Source organism: Guillardia theta (genome assembly GCF_000315625.1).
Source record: "Guillardia theta CCMP2712 unplaced genomic scaffold GUITHscaffold_159, whole genome shotgun sequence".
Classification (NCBI taxonomy): Eukaryota; class Cryptophyceae; order Pyrenomonadales; family Geminigeraceae; genus Guillardia; species Guillardia theta.
In genome coordinates, this window is record NW_005434516.1 from 52,709 (window position 1) to 73,418 (window position 20,710).

The 20,710-nt window shown below is 50.9% G+C and overlaps 4 protein-coding genes across 4 annotated transcripts; 1 reads left to right on the forward strand and 3 right to left on the reverse strand.

The window, feature by feature from the left end:
• Positions 1-5,499: 5,499 nt before the first annotated feature.
• GUITHDRAFT_119811 (hypothetical protein) lies at positions 5,500-5,802 on the reverse strand (the record flags this gene model as incomplete). Its single annotated transcript, XM_005820933.1, has 1 exon — positions 5,500-5,802. The coding sequence occupies one exon, from the start codon at positions 5,800-5,802 to the stop codon at positions 5,500-5,502; it is 303 nt and encodes a 100-aa protein (XP_005820990.1).
• Positions 5,803-11,620: 5,818 nt separating this feature from the next.
• GUITHDRAFT_155873 (hypothetical protein) lies at positions 11,621-12,818 on the reverse strand. Its single transcript, XM_005820934.1, has one exon. It carries the CDS (start codon positions 12,669-12,671, stop codon positions 11,955-11,957), a length of 717 nt encoding a protein of 238 aa, XP_005820991.1. The 5' UTR covers positions 12,672-12,818; the 3' UTR covers positions 11,621-11,954.
• Positions 12,819-14,244: 1,426 nt separating this feature from the next.
• Positions 14,245-15,767, forward strand: GUITHDRAFT_155875 (hypothetical protein). Its single transcript, XM_005820935.1, has 4 exons — positions 14,245-14,313; positions 15,086-15,214; positions 15,478-15,530; positions 15,582-15,767. The coding sequence occupies exons 1-4, from the start codon at positions 14,258-14,260 to the stop codon at positions 15,647-15,649; spliced, it is 306 nt and encodes a 101-aa protein (XP_005820992.1). The 5' UTR covers positions 14,245-14,257; the 3' UTR covers positions 15,650-15,767.
• Positions 15,732-16,691, reverse strand: GUITHDRAFT_155876 (hypothetical protein). Its single transcript, XM_005820936.1, has 2 exons — positions 16,616-16,691; positions 15,732-16,407 (listed from the first exon to the last, which is right to left on the reverse strand). The coding sequence occupies exons 1-2, from the start codon at positions 16,640-16,642 to the stop codon at positions 15,814-15,816; spliced, it is 621 nt and encodes a 206-aa protein (XP_005820993.1). The 5' UTR covers positions 16,643-16,691; the 3' UTR covers positions 15,732-15,813.
• Positions 16,692-20,710: the final 4,019 nt, after the last annotated feature.

Consider the following 20,710-nt stretch of genomic DNA (forward strand, 5'->3'; position numbering starts at 1 on the left):
CTAGCAGAGCTTGGTACAGTCGAATTTGCTTCTCATTCAACACCAGATCATCCTCTAGGTGGTAGGAGGAGACATAATCTTGTGGTAAGACGCTTCGCACTGACTTTTGAGGTATTTCGAATCGCTCAACAATCTGATGGATAAAATGTGTCTGGTTGAGCTCGACAGTGCCTTTAGCCAAGTCTTGTGTTATTTTGACTCCCAGGAATGTTCCAGTCGCCTGAGGGGACTCGGAAAATTCAAAATGGTCAGAGAGTTTGAGCAGAAATTCAGACAAGATTGCTTCTGACTGAGAAGCCAGCAAAATATCGTCAACGAAGATGGTCCCAATGATTCGATGACCACTGGCATTCTCGTAGACAAAAAGTACCTCGTCGACGCCGACTAGACGACATCCCATCTTCTTCAGAGTCTTCGTGAAACATTTGAACCAACTCCGCGGGCTGGTTGACAGGCCATACAGGCTTTTCTTCAGACGAAGTAGTCTTCCCCTTGGTAAGGCGAGCTGTTCTGGAGGTAACATGTAAATTTCCTCGTCGATATCTGCATTCAAAAACGCGGTCGAAATATCTCGCATCGTCAACAACCAGGCGTTTCCAGCGGCAATTGCACAAATGAGCCTAACGTTCTGGAAATCTGACGTTGGAGCATATACTGGACCATCAGTGGGAACTAGATTGCCCAGGATGACCAACCTCGCCTTAAATTTCGCAATCTCACCTTCAGTATTGTATTTCAAAGTATACACCCATTGGAATGGAGCGATCTTCGCCTTTCGGTTGCTGGGATAATCCACGTCTTCCCACACTCCCTTTTCCTTCATACTGTTGAGTTCTTTAAGCTCAGCTTGCAACCATTGGTGTCTTTCTGCGCTCAGCAACATTTGCTTTCTGGTCTTCGGAGCTTGGATTCTACCGGTAGTGTCGATCCTGCTGCTGGCCGAATTGTCTGCCGCACTTGTCTGCAATAATTGAACTGTATTTCCCTGAGCTTCTGAGACATCCATGAATTTACACATGTAGGCTGTCAGCATTTTGCTGTGAGACGCTTGCTCCGGCCCGACGTTCGTCTGGTTACTGTCGTCCTCGGCAGGCTGAGATATTCCCCTTGCACAGAAAGAATAGGCCGTTTCTGCCGTCCGGGATTGATTAAACATTCCTGTCAAGGTCGATTGGCTTCCTGACCGTCTAGAACGAATCATTGTGACCAGATTCACGCGTTCAGAAGTCAGACGTAGTTTCGGGTCCGTTGTAGGAACAATAATCCAATCATTGTCTGAATCGTCATATTTGATTTTCAAGTAAAATGCCCCGTTTCTGAACACAATCTGCGTTATCGTCGCCGCCCTTGTTCCATATGTTACTTTGCGGTTGACATACTGCCGTTCCATTAAGGTTCGATCCGATCGAAAATCGCTTCTTGTACGTTTTCTGCCGACTTCGCCGTCCTCGCTTCCCAGCACAGATTCCCCAGCAGTTATCGATTGCTTCTGATCTGCGGACGGTTCAGGTTGCCAGTCTGCATCGTGTCCATCGTCTTCACTGGACTCTGCCATACTGCCATCCGAGGCTTCCGAGCTGGTTGCTCCATGATCATTCTGAGTTGAGCAATGTTCATCCTCCTCGCGCAGTCCACCATACTCCTGTCCTGGGGGTAGATGCAGTCTACTGGTCCTTCTGAAATGAAAGAAGGTCTCATCAAATCTTGCTTGTCGCGTATGTATCACCTTGTTGGTAGCTGGATTGAATACCAAGTACCCTGGCTGGTAACCCATGTGAGCCTCTGAATTTCCCAGGTTAACAGCAGTAATAGCAGGCATATCATTCTTCAATTTCTCCTCGTTGGCAACAAATACCGTACATCCGAATACCTTCAGTTTATCATAGTCGAATTCTCGTCCCTGATAAAGTTGCCATGGAGAGAGGCCGTCCCGATTCGTCAGGTTGGGTAAACTGTTGAAGATCAGCGTTGCTTGTTGGACGGAGAAGTGCCAGAAGCGCTGCGGGACTTGTGCTTGGTACGAGATTGCTCGATGGATGGTAGTCACTGTTCGGATCGCCCTCTCTGCTCGACCGTTGGCAGCACTTGTGTAGTCCGGGGTAAAATTCCAGATAATCCCCTTCATCTTCACGAATGATTGCAACTGTAGGTTTGCGAACTCTGAGCCATTGTCGCTGACTACTGTTATGACTGCTGGTCGGCCTGAACGTTCTTCCTGCAAGATCAAACTCTGCATGACTTCCTTAGTTTCGCCTTTTGACGTTAACGGAATCGTAATAATAAATCCACTGTAGGCATCGACGACGACTAAGAAGTAACGAAATCTTCCTGGCTCCGATACTGTCCCCATGTCTTTCAAATCCACATTCCACTGGCTATTAATCCTTTCGGCTCTGTCTTGTCGGTAACCGCCTTGGGTTTTGATAGGTAGCTTTGAGAATTTGCTGGTTTGACAAACGTGACAAGGAGCTGCTGTGCGATGGGTTGAACTGCATGTCACTTTGTTGTTTCCTTTTGCCAACATCCTTTGAACTCTGCCTGACGTATGCCCAAGTCTCCAGTGCCACAGAATGGTTGGAATTGGGTTGAATGGGGAGGCTGGAATGTCCTTGCTGCTCAAGGATTTCAGTGATATCTTGTCTTCTTCAGCAGTGGAGGGCTCTGCTGCACACTTTGTCAGTAGGGCCGCTGCCTCAGTATTACGGCTGCTTGACTGTGCTGCGATGACAAGTGAGTGTCGAGACTTATCAACTGCTGCTTTAAGCACATAGATTCCCTCCCAAAGGTGTACAGGTAACAGTAAGTTATCTGGCATACGAACCCAAGATCCAGTTGACTTCCCTGACAGTTCCACAGTTGTCTCTTCTCCAAGAAATTGACTCATTGAAAAGATGGTGAGCGGAGTCTCCGCACAGACCATTGCTGTGATTACGAATGTGTGTGCGATAGTAACATTTCCATTGCTTGTAATTGCACATTGCACTCTCATTTCTCCTTCTTCCTCGCACGTGAATGTCTCCCCGCTGGCTGTGCTGACAACAGTGGCTTGTAGACTTTTACGCACATTCGTCAATAGAGATCTGTCACCGCAGAGACTGATATTAGCTCCGGTATCGAGTAGCATATGGTGACAACCCGGTAAGTGTACGTTCAGGAACGCCTTAGCTCTGAGCAATTTTTCGATATCAAGGCAGACGTGCACCCTGCGCATAACTCGTCGTACATGAATGTCACCTGATTGAAATGGATTATCTGTATCTGAGGCTTCCTGACAAGAATCCACTTCTTCTCGTTCGCCAAGCCTCTGGCTCACATTTCTTGTTCTCCTATCCGAGGTTGCTGGTGCCTGACCTATCAAGGCCACATCGTCCACTGCCGATCGACCATCTGTCAGGTACAGGACCCTCCTCTCATTTGCTTGAGGAGCGGCTTGTCTCCGCGACACTGATACTTCTGTCCGGCTGGAATGATCAGGAGCAAGTCTCTCCATCAGTCGGTCTGTCAAAATATCGAGTTTTTCCTCCAGCAATGCAACACGACTGTTGTCATACATACGAGTCCCGGGATCGTGCCTCATGCCCCTAGTCGCATGTCCAGGCCCGTGTCCCCTCTGTCTTGTCGTGGATTGGTATAAGCTGACTCGCTTATCTCCTGCTGCCATCCACGAGTCCTAGGTTCTTGCTGTCTTCTTCATGATTCTCCTACGTCGTCCTTATTGTAGCTGTTGCTGTCCTCTCCAGGGATGCATTCCGAGGCTCTAAGCATCTGTGCACTTGAGCCACGTCGATTACTTGGCATTGTCTGAGGTGAAGCTTCCTCCTATCAGGTGCTTCAACATCAGGTCATACAAGACGCCAGGCGCATTTGATCCTAGTGGCCTGATTATAAAACTCTGCACCTTTAGCCCCACCCTCCTTCAACTGTGTGATCAGTGTGCCATGAGTGCCGAGCCTTCGGAGATCGCAGGAGATTCGATGAAAGCGATGCAGAAGGTGTCAAACCAAGAGTGCATCGCTTGGTCAGCAGCGACTCTAGAAACCTTCTGCAACCCGCCCACTACCAACCTATCACATATCGTCTTAAAGCCTCAGCTGTGTATTCTTATACCATAGTCCAACCCAATTGACATTGAAAGGGTGATATTTGGTCTTGAATGCAAGAGTGCAGCCCTTGGGCTGGAATTTCCGTTACTCGTTGTAACCGTCTGAATATCTCTGCGTCGGACATGCCAGTCATAGGAGTAAACCGCAGATAGGATCCTACACCCGATCTATTGAGTAAACATATCAGCTAACCTGGTCAAACTTTTGAAATGGCGTGTTGAACCGTTTGCCGCCATCTCGGGCTGTGGGAAGAGGAGAGCAGGGAAGGAAGCTGAGCTTCGAGGGCCTGTCTGTCACGATCCAATCAGTGCTTTCATACAGATTGATGACGATCAAGACATATCGTCTCACCAGCAGTACAGTTTGACATAAAGAATGGTCCTTTGCTCTTCTAATGTAGAGGCGTGTTTCTGCTTGGCTCCTGGTAATTCTTGCAGTGAGATGCTTTGAAGAACCTGGCCCCAAGTTGTTATCCTGGACTACAACCGTGGAATCAGAGTCAACAACGAACTCTGAAAGCACAACCCTGAGGATCAGCAACTCAGGAAGCATAAGAAGCTAAAAGAGTCCGATAGGCAAGTCCAACACTGCTTCAAGATCGTGCCAACCTGTTGATATGCATCAGCATCAGCATGCATGCAAGGATGCTGTCCCCCGCATTCTCTCTGGAAACGTCTCTATCTACAGCCTGCCAGCACAGAAACTAAAGGGTCAACCACCCAGAGCATCGTGTTTTCAAAACAGCCATGAGTCATTGAGGTGTGATTGATATCTTATATGAAACTGGTGTTTTTGAAAGAAAAAAATTATCTTTCATTCAAGTGTGTACGTCCATAGTGTTGTAAAAGATGAATGCCAAACCAGTCATAACCTGATGAAGGTTTGTAGCTAATTCCTTCCGGTTCTGTAAATATTGAGTATGTAGTAGTTGAAGTACATCAAAGAAGCGTGTGGCCAAAAGCCAAAAGAGATTCTTATGTCTGCAGAAGAAGAATTGAAGCTCTTGTATCGAGGCTGAGTTATGGGTCTAGATGAGGAGTTGTCAACACTAACTTCATCGGAATCATTTCTGGGAATCTGATTCACATCGACTCGAGATCAGGGATCCCAGCACTAGTCGATTTCGGTACGATGGTATCTTCATGATGCAGCATCATTTCAGAGTTGGGAAAGTGAAGCAATGTTCAGGATGTATTGCAGCTTTGAAGACATGAGACTGTTTGTAATCGTAATCGCGGGTTTATTTGTTTAGAGATCACGCGTTACAGCATTGAACTCAAAAAAAACAGAAGAAAACAGTCCTACATGCAGAACAACAAACGGTGTTGCTGTCCAAACACTCTTAACTCAATGTACATAAGAATAAAAAATACAACTTAACACGCAATGTGATAATTCACCCTTTGACGTATGAAGGTTGGGGCTGGCACCCTGTGTTCCTTGACCTGACACTCCTGCTTCTTCCAATCGAAGCACCATCCGAGAATTGAGCCCTCGTATACTTCTTTTCGTTCATGAACTCAATCACGCTCTCCAGGCTCTCAAAGTCGTCGATCCACGAATCGGAGCTATCGCTTAGGTGAAACTCCGTCATGAGGTTGCTGGTGGTGGTGACCGGTGCCGTCAGAGGACAGTGTCCGAAGAACTCCTCGAACGCGTCCTTGCATAGAGGCGAGGTCGAGGACTGCATGGCACGCATGGCTGAGTTTGGTGAACCGGGGGAAGCTTGCGGACAAGAACTAGGGAAAGGGGATTTGTAAGGGGAGTGGGAGTGGTCTTAAGATCGTCCTGCCCAAAAAGGCCGAAGCAGATAAGGTTTATCGTTAACGGACCCTTGATGAATTGTGTAGTAAAGCCTGACATGAGCGGAATGACCCGTACAAGGAGTAAAGCCACCCGGTAAAAGATTCGCAGGCAGTCGCTTGCTGACAGTGGACATGCCTACCAACTGATTAAAATGCAACGGTTGGGCATCGGACTCCGAGACAGTCGGACCCTGTCACGAGCCTCTGACAGTCATGAAATTTACCGCAGTGGCTCACGGACTTCCGAAGTTCCTCACGCCGTGCCAGTCACCGCGCCGGATGCGCGTCACGAGCCACACACTGACAGCGGGTAACGAGCCCCACAGCGGCGGGGGGGGTACTTTGAGTACTGAGTCAAAAGCGGCTAGCGGGTCACTGCCCGCCGGGTGTGAAAGTTGATACCGCATGGTGATTGAACTAACGGTGGGGACAGCAGTTGGCAGGACTCCGATTGGGTTTGGTTCTGAGTCGCTGTCTTTTCAAGCCTCTTCTCGCCGTTTGGCCTGTGCGACAGTGTCAGGGTCAAGCCTCGGAGGCTCGACTTAACTTAACTTTGGCAAGTTGAGTCACGAAAGAACGTGTCGGTCCTTGCCAAGTCCGATCAGCCTGACGGTGTCAGTCGGGCCCGGCCCCGGGCCCGGCCGGGCGCCGGCCGCGCCGCGGGGGGGCCGCTGTGACGGCCCGGCGGCGGTGCAACGGTTGACTCAGGTCCGATCACTGATAGTTCCGAGTCGGACGGTCACGGTCAATACGGTAGTGCCACGGTCGGACGACGGTCGGATGAACTTTCAAGCTGCCGGAGGCTTGGCAAGGCTTCCAGTCCGGCCTGACTCACTGAGCCTTTCCGATGTTCTGACTCACAGGCTCGGATGATCCGATCACCGGCCGTGGCACTGAGGCTCCCGGAGTCCCGGTCGCATTCCATTGGGTTCTCAACTGGATTTTATTCCGTCTCGGCGGGGTCTTTTTCTACCTGGATTTTTCTTAATGAATAGGTTTTGGATTTCAAAGTGAAAATTTTCCTTGAAATGTTTTACTTCTGTCAAACCACGCCATTTCAAATTGTGGGATCCTGCCAGCACCGTGCCATTTCTAGAATTTAAACGTTGTACAGAATGTACCAATGTTGTACACGGTGTCAGTTTGGGAGACTCACGTTCAAGCAGATCGCGCCCTGTGGGCACCATGTTGTGAGATGAATACATCATTGTGATGACAAGAACATCTTTTGATGCCAAATTTGACCAGATTTGAATGTATCATGTGGGAAAACGACTGCATTTCCTTTAAGCAGAGTGTTTTGAGGATGATGCATATCATGTTGCAATAAGAATTTTGTGGAAAGGAAATATTTGAATCTCAGTTCGTTGAGTTGCGTGTAAATGCAAATATGCTTTGAAGCATTGTGAGCATAGTTGTAACTGTGCATTGACTTGTAAGGTACGCATTCAAATTTGCATGCTCACGCTATCCAATAATTGTGTGACTTTCCTTGTCATACTTGCACTGAAACACCTCAATTCTGATGTTCCAAAGCCCTGATCAGCTGTTTTCACACTTTCAGAAGGGAAACATGAAAGGAATCGATGAGAGAGGCAACCTTCGAAGACATAAAGGAAATGCGATTCTCCTTATTGCGATGACGGCCTAGCTTCCTGTACCAGAATGCTTCGTCGGTTGTATATGAAACATATTTCAAGAGACTTGCTGGTGCTTTGCCATGATTGCGTTTTTTGAGGCTTCTCCCAACGCATTCCACAACAGTTTGAGTCTTGTGAAATGCTCTCAACAGCCAGTGGCATGGCGGTTGTAACATGTCATTGGAGTTTGAGAGGCTGGGGGAGGAGAGATGAGGGGAGGGGGGAGGGGGGAAGGAGAGGGGATAGGAGGGGTTGGAAGGAAAAGCGAAGCCTGGGAATTATTGATATGCTGATCGCGAGAGACTGGGAGATGCCAGAGGAGAGACGGTTCACTCAAGACCACTAGCGAGGAAGGGAGGAGGGCTTGGAGGAGAGGCGAGGAAGGAGAAAGCTTCGGGTAGAGGCGGTTTACTTGATACCACTAGCGAGGAAGGGATGCCTCAGAGCCTCCTGTGCAGTCATCCTCGTGCGGGCATCGATATCGAGGCAGCGGCGTTTGAGGAAGTCCCAGATCGCATGTTTCTCCTCCACCACCAGCCAGCCCTTGCCTCCCGCTTTCGCGCTCAGGGAGCTTGATAAGGTCAGGGCATAGCTGAGATGCCGTTCGAATGGTAGCATCCCCAGGCTTCCCGCCACCATATCACCCTCATCCTCATCCTCATCCTCATCCTCATCCTCATCCTCATCCTCATGATACAACAACAACAACAACAACAACAATACCAACAACAACAATTTTACTTCAGCGTCGAGCTTGCATTCTTCGATGACATCTCTGATCTTATCTCTGTACTGACCCGTTTACCCATAGTTGTGCTTCCACTCAGCGTCCATGCTCTTGATGTGCATGCGCAAGCTGCAGTGCTCAGACCATACAGTCAGACCAGCGCACTTACTTACACAACGAGTGTACCAGTAGATCTCCATGACCGCCATGTTGTCATGTACAGACAAACAAACAAACAAACAGTACGGACAAACGAACAAACAAACAGAACGGACAAACGAACAAACGAACAGTACGGACAAACGAACAAACAAACAGTACGGACAAACGAACAAACAAACAGTACGGACAAACGAACGAACGAACAGTACGGACAAACAAACAAACGAACAGTACGGACAAACAAACAAACGAACAGTACGGACAAACAAACAAACGAACAGTACGGACAAACAAACAAACGAACAGTACGGACAAACAAACAAACGAACAGTACGGACAAACAAACAAACGAACAGTACGGACAAACAAACAAACGAACAGTACGGACAAACAAACAAACGAACAGTACGGACAAACAAACAAACATTCCCTTCAAATTTCAAAGTGTTAGCAAATATTTTGGATGTGTGAAATCAGATTGGTTACATTTTATAATCAGACGCAATGGGTCGGGCACACATGTCGCGCCAACGATGATTGTTTCCTGGGGTTGCAACACGCATAAGCCCACAATCAGCTGCGTTGAGAGGCATCGAGACTAGAAGAAATGGAGATAATATGTCCTCCAATGAAAACATTGACTTTCAAGATGTGCCACCTTCCAGTTTACATAAACCCCTGATCTTGAAGATTCAAAGTTCCTTCCTATCTCAACTTCAGAGTTCGATTGAAGTTCGATGGACAAATAGCACCCTGGGCTTACGGGTTCTTTTAACTCCTGGTTGTTGAATCCGCTATCATGAAGATCACGGTGATCTATGCCAGGTTGTTCACAAGTGCGTTTCTGCTTGGCAACAAATAGCAACGCTTAGCAGATGTGATTGTTTACACATCCTCATTGTCATCCCTATTGTGATCAGTAGAGTTTCAATTATCTTTGGTGAAAATTCAAACCTTGTTGCCAACATGATTCATTTAGGATCCTGGCACCTCTGTTTCGATTTGCATGCAACATCATTCTATTTGTTTGCATCTCCTTCTTTTGATGAGTGTATCTCAGAGTGTTATACGGTCTACTGTGACATCCTCCCGAAGTTCCTCCTGTCCTTTGCGTGCTTTGTGTTCTGTGAGCCGCTACTACCAGGACAATGCTGCTTCAGAGCTGTTGTATACAAGGGACCACAGTAATCACCATCATGGTGAAGAATCTTTTATTTGTTGGCAAATAAACAAATAAACAATCTTCAGAAACTGTTGTTACGCAGATTCAAGTTTGCATGACTGATACAGCCTCTGCCTACTCTATATATCGCTTGATCCCTGGTATCACAGCCTAGATGTCAAACATGCAATACTATCTCGGAGTGTGCAAGACACTTTCCTGAAATTGCATGGTTGGAGCAAATGCGAGACAGGATTTGCAGAGAGAATAAGCATTTGCACGGGTTGTCATGAAACATGCTTCATCAACATCATCGGCAATGCCGCAGTAACACGATGATACGATTCACTGCCGTGATTATCAGCGTAGAAAGGAATCTCATATCGACACGTCTGAAGCAAGCATCTGATACAAACGATTATCTTCTTAAAACTCTAAATATCGCCAACCATATCATGTACCTGCCATTGTCCAATCAGCACATCTACAGTGTTCCCGATGCAACTCACTGGCCACATGGGTTTGTGCCACGAAGGATACCGTAGACCATGAGACAGAGAGAAACACAAGGTAGACACTATTTCGTATGATGTTTTTGCTTACCATCACAGTTTCAAAATACATGCTGAGATCGGCTGTTGCTATGCCATCTTCTGTCCATTCTGAAATTACACTTGAACATTTTGAATGAATCGTCATTGTGCAAGAATTTGAATTTTTTGCTCAGCTTTAACATCATCTTCGGCCTAAGCTAAGTGATCTAAGTGGTCTTAGTGCAATTTGAGGCAGCGTGGTAATGATAGAGATGTTGCATTGGCTTTATGTTGAGGAAGAGATGTTGAGTTCAAATCTCTTGCTACTTCTTGAATTTCACAGAAGAGACCAAGTCATCACAAATAGACAAGTAACCGTATCTTCGTTTCCTGCATATCAATGCATGGTTGGATTCGAAGTCTCACATTGTTCATTATCGTCCTTACGCGCGTCAATGGGACAATCTCACCATCTCTTGTTCGTCGAGGGAGGGGGGGGCTGGAGTGGAGACAAATGGGGGGACCCCCTACCCATCATTTTCCCATTTGAAATTCAGAGACTGGGGGGTAGAGGGTGAACCTTGGTCAAATTCGAACCGTAAAACTCGCAACGCTCGAGAGTGTGACCCACCCTACGCGACAAGGAGGTTTGGAGTGGAAATAATGGGGTCAAAGGCGTGGCGATTCAAACCCACATCGCGGCCACCCCCCTCGAGTATAAGACTCTAGCTCAGGTGGGTGCTGTTTGACCACGCGTTCGAATCCTAACGGCAATCGAAGAGATTGCTTTTCAGCGTCAATTCCACTACCAGAATGCCCAAGACTTTTATGATTCTCGCCCACTCCTGAATTCAGACTACCTACCCTGACTTCATCTCTTCTGAAACATACGGGTGGTGTCACAGTGTAGAGGTGATAGTCGAGGGAGCTCTGCCAGCCCACGGGAAATGCTGACATTGACAGTACAAACTTAGTACGGAGGGGAAAAGGGGATCCTGATACAAAAATCCTTGAACCCGGTAAAACTCAATTATACCTCGGTACAAACAGGCTAGCCTGGTACCGTGAAACAAATCCAGTCGAGAACCCAATGGAATGAAGTTCGCGGCGCCGGCCGGGCCGGAGGCTCGGGCCTCCGAAGTTCGGAAGTTCCGCCGGGAGTCCCCGGCGGCGAGTCCGTAGAGCCTCAGGCCGGCCCTGAGCCTCCGAGCTCGCCCGGCCGCGAGGCTGGCGGGCGCCTTTCGACGGCCGCCCGGAGCCTGCCCGGCCCGGCCGGCGGCCCCGCCGGCGGTTGGGCGGGCCCCGGCCCGGGCCCGGCCGGCCCAGTGAGCCTGGTGCCCGGACACTGTACATGAACTTTTCTTGTGACTTCGCGGTTCAACGATCGGACGCCGGTTAGCCTGCGACAGGCCCGGCGGCCGGCTGAGTGGCGCGGCCTCAGGCCCTGAAGGTGGCAAGCTACTCCTCAACTCTGCTGATTGTCCTCGTACTGGTTTTTAACTTCACTTTGAATAAAAAGGCTTAGGGTTTGGCACTTCGTACGGTACCGTAGCGCTACGAGTTGACTTGAAGTGATACTGAAACTTTGGATGCTATGAAATTGAGATGATGAATGATGCCACCGTCACTGTCGTTGTGTCGGCCATTGCAGTACTTCGAGATGAATTTATCATGGTAAAATTACAACTTTCAAAGTTTGTAGTAGGCATGTGAAAATACAGAAGTTTGTCTGAGAAAAAATGTTTGAAAACGAAACTTGAAAACTTTCTCCAAAGTCAGGCTTCCAGCAACCGTTAAGGCTTTAGGAACTCGTACGAGTCTTCTAATGTGCAATCACAATAGTCTTCCTTTCCATCACGTCAGGGTGACCGCAGAACGTGGGCAATGTCGGAGTCTCGCTAACAGAAGTCCTTGACTTCTCCAGGTAATACCCACATTTCTTGACGTGGATGTACAAGAACTTCAGGGGCTCAAGAAACGTTGCGTCCAACCTTGTTGTTCCAGGAAGGATTCCAACGATCTTGTTTGCCTTGACACGCGTAGCTATTGACTTGAGGCGATCCGCTACTTGCTCGAACAGCCCAGTGCTTGCCAGCCCCTTTCCAACGCACCATAGAATGTCATCGCTCATCTCGTCCACCCCGTCCTTATCGTTTTCTTTCTTTGCATCGATCGGCATGTTCTTCCTCAGCAGGCATGTAATCACACATTTTAAGACGTCAGAGGCGTTGTTTATCTTCCTCTTCACCAACCCCTCGAGCAGCTTCAACACAATGACCTGTGCATCTGCAGGCCCGTCTTGCTTCTTTGTGAACATCATGTTGTCGATTATTTTGCATTTCTCCTGATGATGAGGTTCCGAAACTTGGCAGATTCGCTCTATCGAAATCTTGTTTTCGTCTTCAAGATCCTCCTCTATGATTACAGACCGGCTGGTGGTAACTCCAGCAAAAGTTACTTTGTGGCTACTTTTCAATTTCTTCTGGCATTTATTTAGTGTGTCATCTTCCAACTCACTTCGATTTCTTTTTCCGTTCATGGTTTGATCAGCACTGTTGTGCAAGCTTGTTCTTGATCCTCAGTCTAACCTGTTCTGAATGGTGTATAGTTGTCCGAGGAATGGCTGAGTTTTAGCAATGCGTGGGAAGGAATAGGGGAAGGGAAAACAAGAAAAGGAGGCAAAGGGGAAGAGAGTGTAGGAGGGAGGGGTATGGAACGACAGCAGGACAAGGAAGGGAGGAGGAGGAGGAGTTGTATTGAGGGACGGAAGGAATCGGGATAATCTTCACGTGATGACAGCAAGCGACGAAAGTTTGTCGGGGAAACGAAACCCCTTTGGGCAAGGGGTAACATGGTGGGGTGGGGGTACATTCTTGATGGGAAAAGGAGGGGTAGTGAATGAACAGTTCGGGTGTGCAGAGACCAGGTGCAAACTGGATTAGGGGAAATCAACTTAAAGTTTTATGTACCGGTCCATCTATGGATAGAATATCACCATTGAGCAGGTAGGGTAGTAAGATTCTCAACAGATGATTGATAAGAAGGATAGATGGTGGGGTGGTCAGTTGTGTAGCGATCCTCTTCATGGGACGGGTAGTGCATAAGGGGGTGGGGGTGGGGCTTATAGGAAGATAGACTTCACTGTCTGTGCTAGTAATGCTGTCAGCACAAGAATTCCTGGCGCCAACCAGCAATAGAATAGTATTTGATGTAGTTAAAAGATTAAGAATATATTAACTGCAAGGAAAGATGAATTTAAAAGGGGAAAACCAGATGTCCAGGGGCCGTAGATTTCTAAGTCAAGATTTACAAGGCACCAAAGTCAAGTCCTTCCGATTAACAGCCCTCGATTAACTCAGGGTACCTGCACTCCTTGAGGGTGGTATCGCTGAAAAACGCTGGGTAGTCAAACAAGTGCTCTCGAAAGAGTTGGCAGGCTCAAGGTAGCGTTGGTGGAGTGACCAACCCTGGCGGAACGTTTCAAGTCACAAGGGGACGGATGGGTTAAGGGGGTACCTGATAGTTAAAAGGAGGGGTGGGGGGTTTTCCGTCACCGGACGGAACTTGAGCTGACCGTGTGGGGGGAAATTGAATTACGAATACTAGGAGTGAACATTTTTACGGGGGGTGGGGTAGTTTCAGATATAGATTTCTTCGGAATCAGGGTGGGGTCAACGGTGAAGGACGGGGTACTAGAATGGATGAAAGGGGTGGGGCTCAAACCAATAGGAACGTCATTTGTTGCCAGATGGTCAACTTGATGACGTACGGAAAAGGATTCTCTGAAATAGCGTCTTTTCGTTTTCGAGCTGTCATCATGATAGCAGGAGCTACCGATAAGGAAGTTGTCAGCCTGCTTCACACAGCGGCCAAGTCCCCGTTGTTTCTGAAAACACTTCTTTTCATATTATACTACCGGGAAATGAACTCCGTGATGTGACACCGCCGCTGCTCGCGTCACGGAGCTCCTTCTCAGTCCCCCACGAGTTCGGCATCCGGCCCGGCGCCAGGCCCCGGTCCAGGCCCCGCCGGGCCCCGGGGCCGGCAGAACTTCGTGGTGACACTTTAACCGTCATTAGGATATCCGTTACGTATCAAAATAGATCAGACTCGAAGGTTCGGGCGATGTTCGCTGCTGCGGTGGCAGTCCTAGGCGACAGCGTAAGGCACACGCCAGGAAGGTGAGGAAGCATAGAAGGGAGGAGGATGAGAACGAGGAGAAGAAGAAGGAGGAGAAGGAGGAGGAAGAGACAAAGTCCGAGGAGGAGGAAGAGGAGGAGGAGGATGAGATGGTGATGGTGGTGATGATACGGATGATGATGATGATGATGATGATGATGATGATGAGGAGGAGGAGGAGGAGGAGGAGGAGGAGGAGGAAGAGGAGGAGGAAGAGGAGGAGGAAGAGGAGGAGGAAGAGGATTACGACGACGACGACGATGATGACGATGACGATGACGATGACGATGGTGGTGGTGATGGGAATGATGATGATGATGATGGTGATGGTGATGATGATGATGATGATGATGATAACGATGATGGGGTTGATGATGGTGATGGTTGGTGATGGTGATGATGGTGTCGATTATGAGGTGGCAGAGGGACGACAGGATGAGGATGAGATCTTACGAAAGTGAAAGATAACGTTGGAGTAGATAATGATGAAAAGGGTGGTGATGGTGATGGTGATGATGATAACGTTCATGATGAAAACATGAATGACAGTGAATATTGAGACAATCAGGGTGGTTATTTGGTGTAGAAGCAACAATGATGATGTGGTAGATGCGAATTGATGCACGACCAATAACATTGACAGTGGTGGGGTCATAGGCAGAGGCAGGGGCAGGTGCAGGGGGAGCTTGACAACGAGGGAAGGAGAAAGGGAGAGAGGGCGCGCTTAAACAGTCAGGCAGGGCTCAAAACAGCAAGCTGATACCCCTTCCTCAGACCTCAGGCTCTTTCCGAGGTTCCCGGCTGCCCCATGTGCTCAGTGCCTGTCCCCCCCGCTGTTCATGCCGAATGGAAGCAATCGTTGCATGTCCGATGGGACATGCACGCGTCCAACCACGGGATGAGGTATTTCCCTCTTCCTTCCTTGATTCCTGCCCTCTGCCCCTGCGGGGAGTTCTTGCTGATCTCCTCTCCTGTTCCTGTCCCTGCCCCTCTCCCTTCCCATGTATTCCTGTTCCTCCTCCTTCCCTGTTCTTGATAACGTTTCTTACTCCCATCTGCTCCTGCTGTTATGTTTTCCTCTTCCCTGCCACTCTCGCTGAATATCTTACTGCCCGTCCGCATCCTCTGCTGCTCCTCCGCCTGCCGCCTCACCGCGCGACTCGCAGCATGCCGTCGGACAGCAGCAGCTTCACCGGTCTCCACTCTCAGATCTACTCCAGTGCGACTTGTTCCTGTCCTCGTGTGCGCGACTCGCTGAGCTGACTGGCAGGAGTGAAGGGAGATAGCATCGACTGCATGTCTCACCCTGGAGGATTCGGCTGCCCTGGCCCTCACTAATGTTGCTTGGAGGAAAGGGAGGGAGAGAGAGGGGAGACAAGGAGGAGGAGGGTGTAGGAAGAGCGAAAGGTGGCAGGGGGAGGACAATATCTAGAGATTTATTCCTTAACTTGATATGTTTGCGTGCAAGAGCAGGAAATCAGGCGCTTACAGCAGCTCTCCTTTCACTCGTCCTCATCGTCATCATCATCGTCATCAACATCCTCGTCCTCGTCAGCCTCCTCCTGGCTCTTGGTGGCCGGCTTAATTCCGGAGTGAGGATCAGGTTGGGTCTCTGCCTCCTCCTCCTTCTTGGAGGAGTCCTGCGCCTTCTCCTCCTGCGACTCTGCCATCTTCGCATCCTCAGCAACTTTTGTTGCCGACTGCTTCAGTTCCTCGGAGTTCGGTACAGCAGCAGCATCCTCTCCTTCCACAGCGGACGATTCCTGTTCCTTGTTCGGCTTCACGCTGGCCTGCGTCTTCGCCTCTTTCTCTTCATCCTCGTCTCCTTCATCGATCTCGAGGCCTCCCTCATCCGAGTCCTCGCTCGCATGATCAGCAGCTGCTTCTGCCTTGGGTTCCTCGCTCTCCGACTTCTTCCTCTTCTCCTTGGAGCCCTCTTGGCTGCGCTCAGCCTCGTCCGATGACATCTTCCTCTTCCCGCTCGAGGGCTCGTTCGCTCGATCCTGGTCGGCCCCACCAACGGCGGCAGCGTCACTCGCGTCGCCACCTGCAGCCTCGGGCTTCTCCTTCTTGACCTTGTCACCGGGATATTCCTTCTGCGACCTGGTAAGCACAAGTAGCGGGGGAGAGAGGAGCAAGGACGGGGCGAGGGAGGAGGTGCTAGTGGAGCTTTCAGGTGGAAGGGTAGAGGAGGGAGGAGGAGCTAGTGGAGCTTTCAGGTGGAAGGATAAAGGAGGGAGGAGGAGCTAGTGGAGCTTTCAGGTGGAAGGGTAGAGGAGGGAGGAGGAGGACAAGGGCGGGTACCTCAACAAGGTCGATGAGCGCAGACATGGCGCCCGAGCGATCTTCTCCCTCCTGCTTCACCTTGCCAGGAGCTTCTTCTCCCTCCCTTGGCTTCTTCGCCCCCGCGTCTTCACCTTTCACCACGGGGGTCGCGAAGGCCTGCGGGATGGGGTTGGTCTCCTCTGTCCTTGGGCGGTTGCCGGAGGGGGCCGACAGCTGCTCTAGCAGCATCGCGTAGTTCCTCCTCGCCTGCTGCGTCCTCGGGTGCAGCTTCCCCTGCACCTCCTCGCGTATCTGGACCTCCTTCTTCGACCACTCGATCGCTGCTTCGGGCCCGCGCAGCTTGTTGCTCACGGTGCCGAGCATAGTGATGGCCTTGACAGTCTCCAGCGAAGTCTCTCCGAGGCGGGATTTCCAGTCGTCGTAGACCTCCTGGAACAGCTGGAGCGCCTCTGCGTACAGCCCTTGCGCCGCCGCTTCCTTGTTGGGCGTCCCCTTGTACAGGTGGCCTGGAGGGGGAGCATGACAGAGTCAGCCATGGAGCGTGAGAGGGGAAAAGGTGAGGGAGGGCGAAGCAGCAGGGGAAGTCAGAGGAGACAGGGAGGTCGCTGCTGAGAAGCAGGAAGAGGAAGACGTGGTGATGGTGGCAGCGATGCTGCAAGAGGGAGGAGGAGGAGGAGGAGGAGGAGGAGGAGGAGGAGGAGGAGGAGGCCTGACCTGCCGCGAGCGCTTCTGCCATGCAGAAAGTGAGCACACCGCGGGCGAACTGAACCTCCGCGATCTTCGCCGCAGCTGCCTTGATTGACTTGCGGACGGACAAGCACTTGTCAAGAGCCTCGCGTGCAGTGGCGCAAGACATCTCGGCTGAGCAACGCTCCGTTCCTCCCAGCCTGCAGAGCGTCGAGTAGTTGAGGCCCTTCCAGTAGAGAGCCTGCAGCCGAGTGAGCGAGAGCAGAGCAGCGGTCAAGAATGATAGTCAAAGTCGCTAGTCAAAGTCGCTAGTCAAAGTGTACCTGGCTGAATTTCTCCTGCGTCGGGATGTCGTTGGACATGTCGATGCCCTCATACAGCTGTGCTGCCTCTGAGGCGTACTCGGCCGAGCGCGCCATGGTGTCAATGGAGTAGGCCGGGTCAGAGGCGCTCCACTTGTTGAGCAGCTCAGCACAGTAGAGCGAGACCTGCTGGGGATGAGCTGGAGAAGGGGATGGGTCACGGCACTCACCTCGGCACAGAAGTGCTTGTTGCCTCCCTTGATCGCTAGGATACGAGCGCGATCGAAGAGGATGTCTGCCTCCCTGAACTGCCCGGAGTCTCCGAGGAAGCGCGCGATGATGATGCAGGACTTGATCACTCCCGTGGGCTCGTCGGAGTTCTTCTCCGCCTGGTCAGGCTTGAGCGCCTCCCGTGCGAAGCCCTAAAAGGAGCAGGTGAGGGCGAAAAGCGAAGGTAGAAGGGAGCAGCAGGAGAAGACTGAGGAAGAGAGAGGAGGGGAAGACGACAAGGAAGCAGGTCAAGAAAATCCCTTCCCTTCCAAGAGAACAGCAGGCTCGGCCTCACCTCCTCGAGGCTCGCAAGGGAGCGAGAGAGGTACATCCTGAGCTTCGCCCAGTCACCTCCCAGCTCCTGCGCGAACACCTGGCCGGCCTTGGAGCCCATGTGCTGCGCGAGCCTCGACTGAACCTGAGCTCTGTGCTCGCTGGAGAGGATGTAGCGCCTCTCGACTGCAAGACGCAGCGCAGTCTGAGCGAAGGACAGGAGGTTCTTCGAGGTGCAGCCGAGGGTCTCTTGCAGGGCCGTCCAGATGCGCTTCCACGCCTCACTCAGGCCCCTCTCCTTCACCCGCAGGATGGACTTAAGGTCGCTCTGTGAGATGTCCTGCGCCACCGAAAGGATGCTCAGAGTCTCCTGGACGAGGTTCAAACTCGCTCCTCCTCCCAGCAGATGCTCCCAGTCCTGCAGCATGCCGGTGTAGAGCGTCTCCTGCATCAGGACGAGGACGATGTACTTTAGGTCCTTGTCGGTGATGGCCAGGGTTCTCGACTCAGAGGAAGCGGAGGGAAGGAATTCAGAGGAGGGGAGCTGGAATGGAAGCCCCTTGCTGCCAAACGCACTGAGGAACGTGTTGTTCTCTGCCAGCACCTGCTCACAATCATCAGCTCGGAGACCAACGTCTCTCTTTCGGCACCTTCTTATCGCCTGCTCCCGGCTTAAGCGAGGCAGGACGAGGAGTCTTCTTGATGCCGGAGAAGTCACCCCCAGAGATCCACTTCATGTCTGACTCGTCCTGGTCCTTGTCCATGGCAGAGGCAGCGCGCTTCGAGCCCGGCCCACCGCCCTCCAGCGGCTTCTTCTTCTGCTGCTTCAGAAACTCGGTAGCTTCTTCAAGCATCTGCAGCAGCGCCAGTCACCTCCCTTCCTTCATCTGTCTACGACGTACCGCACTCATCGAACCAAGGGCTCCTTCATCGACCATGGAGGGCTTTGACTTGTCTTCGCCTTCCATCCCCTCCTTCTTGCGCACAAGCTTCTTCATGGGGTCAGAAGGAAGCATACTCTTCCCCGCCAGATCCTCCTGCTTGATTTTCTTGGCTCTCATGTCATCCTGAAACCGCTACGTCACATTATAGGCATTGAGAACCCAAACACAACGGCTGCAGCACACCCTCTGAAACAAGACATCTACAACACAAACTCCAATGGCAAGCACCTGCTCGGGTCTTCGGGCTTGAGCGAGCATGGGAGACGCTCCGCCGTGACTCTGGTGCAGCTGCTGCATTGCTTGCGAGACTTGTTGGAGCCCTCCCTGAGCCTGAGAGCTCATGGCAAGCGACGGCTGCGCGACAAGGTTGTTTGCTCCTACATTGGAGGAAGGTTGTGAGTTGCCGTGAGCAAGATGTTGTTGTTGCTGCTGCTGCTGCTGCTGGGCTTGCTGGAGGAGCTGCTGGAGTTGTTGCTGGAAGCAAATGAGACGAGAAGAGGGGAGACGTCAGAAATTGAACCTGCTGCTGAAGTTGCTGCTGAAGTTGCTGCTGATGGAGAAGCTGGATCTGCTGAATCTGGTCTTGTGTGATGCCAGGGATCTTTTCACCAGTTGTCAGTGCAAGCTCTCATCGAAGTAACGACAGCGGAACCTGCATGGCCTGGAGTAGCTGCAGCTGCTGCTGCTGCTGCAACGACTGCGCCTGCGGCGATGTGAGCAGCGGGAGGGAAAGGAGAAGACTTGACTTGCACCTGCTGCTGGACTGAAGCAAGGGCCTGGAGGATCTGGCCAGTCTCAATTCCACCCAGCTGCATGTTTCTCTGATCAGCCTAGGCAAGAGTGTGAGCGGACCTGCAAGGATAATGGAGGGGAGACTTTACCTGTTGCTGGAAGAGCTGCTGCTGCTGCTGCTGCTGCAGGAGCTGGAACCATGTCACCCGTTCTAGCTGATCACAGTGTTGAATAGTCACCTGTTGCTGTTGCTGCTGAAGCTGCTGCTGCTGCGTCAAGCCTGCCAAACCACCCTGCCCATCCCCGATTAGCATTTGTAGGTCGAGAATGATGAAAAAGATTTTCAAAAATCAAGTTTTGGCTTGAAATTAACAGAAATGATTCAGCAAGAGAACATGAAACAACGGAATTCCGCTACACACATGGAAGATCATGCCCAATGCCTCTTCTCTTTTACCTGCTGCTGCAGATGCTGCTGGAGCTGCTGGAGCTGCTGGAGCTGCTGGAAGTTTGCAGCTCCACCGGACACGTCAGCCCCTCCGAGCTACATGATCCAGTGAGAGGACGCAAGATGGGCAGCATCTGAACAAACCTCAGCCTGCTGCTGCAACAGCTGCTGCAGGTGTGACTGGAGCTGGTCAACGCCAACTGTGAGCTCAACGTAACGGGCAAATCAGACAGCTCACCTGCCCCTGGGAGACTTGCATCCCTGACTGCTGGTTCCGGTACTGATCAGCCCATTGCTGTAACTGGCGTGGCGTCAGAGCCCCCAACCATCCCTACTGTCATGGCTCAGACCTGCTGGAGCTGCTGGAGCTGCTGGGCCTGCGCCATGCCACTGGACTGTTCTTGCATCTGTACAGATAGTCACATCCAGCACCCAAGGGAGCAGAATGTGTGCCTGT

What these genes read in the sequence shown, in the direction of transcription:
- GUITHDRAFT_155873 (XM_005820934.1), bottom strand. Translation starts at nt 12,671, where the DNA reads ATGAACGGAAAAAGAAATCGAAGTGAGTTGGAAGATGACACACTAAAT.
- GUITHDRAFT_155875 (XM_005820935.1), top strand. Translation starts at nt 14,258, where the DNA reads ATGTTCGCTGCTGCGGTGGCAGTCCTAGGCGACAGCGTAAGGCACACG. An exon ending in GTAAGGCACACGCCAGGAAG is followed by an intron (nt 14,314 to 15,085) that starts GTGAGGAAGCAT and finishes CCCCTTCCTCAG; the next exon opens with ACCTCAGGCTCTTTCCGAGG. An exon ending in GCGTCCAACCACGGGATGAG is followed by an intron (nt 15,215 to 15,477) that starts GTATTTCCCTCT and finishes CGCGACTCGCAG; the next exon opens with CATGCCGTCGGACAGCAGCA.
- GUITHDRAFT_155876 (XM_005820936.1), bottom strand. Translation starts at nt 16,642, where the DNA reads ATGTCTGCGCTCATCGACCTTGTTGAG. An exon ending in CGCTCATCGACCTTGTTGAG is followed by an intron (nt 16,408 to 16,615) that starts GTACCCGCCCTT and finishes ACCAGGTCGCAG; the next exon opens with AAGGAATATCCCGGTGACAA.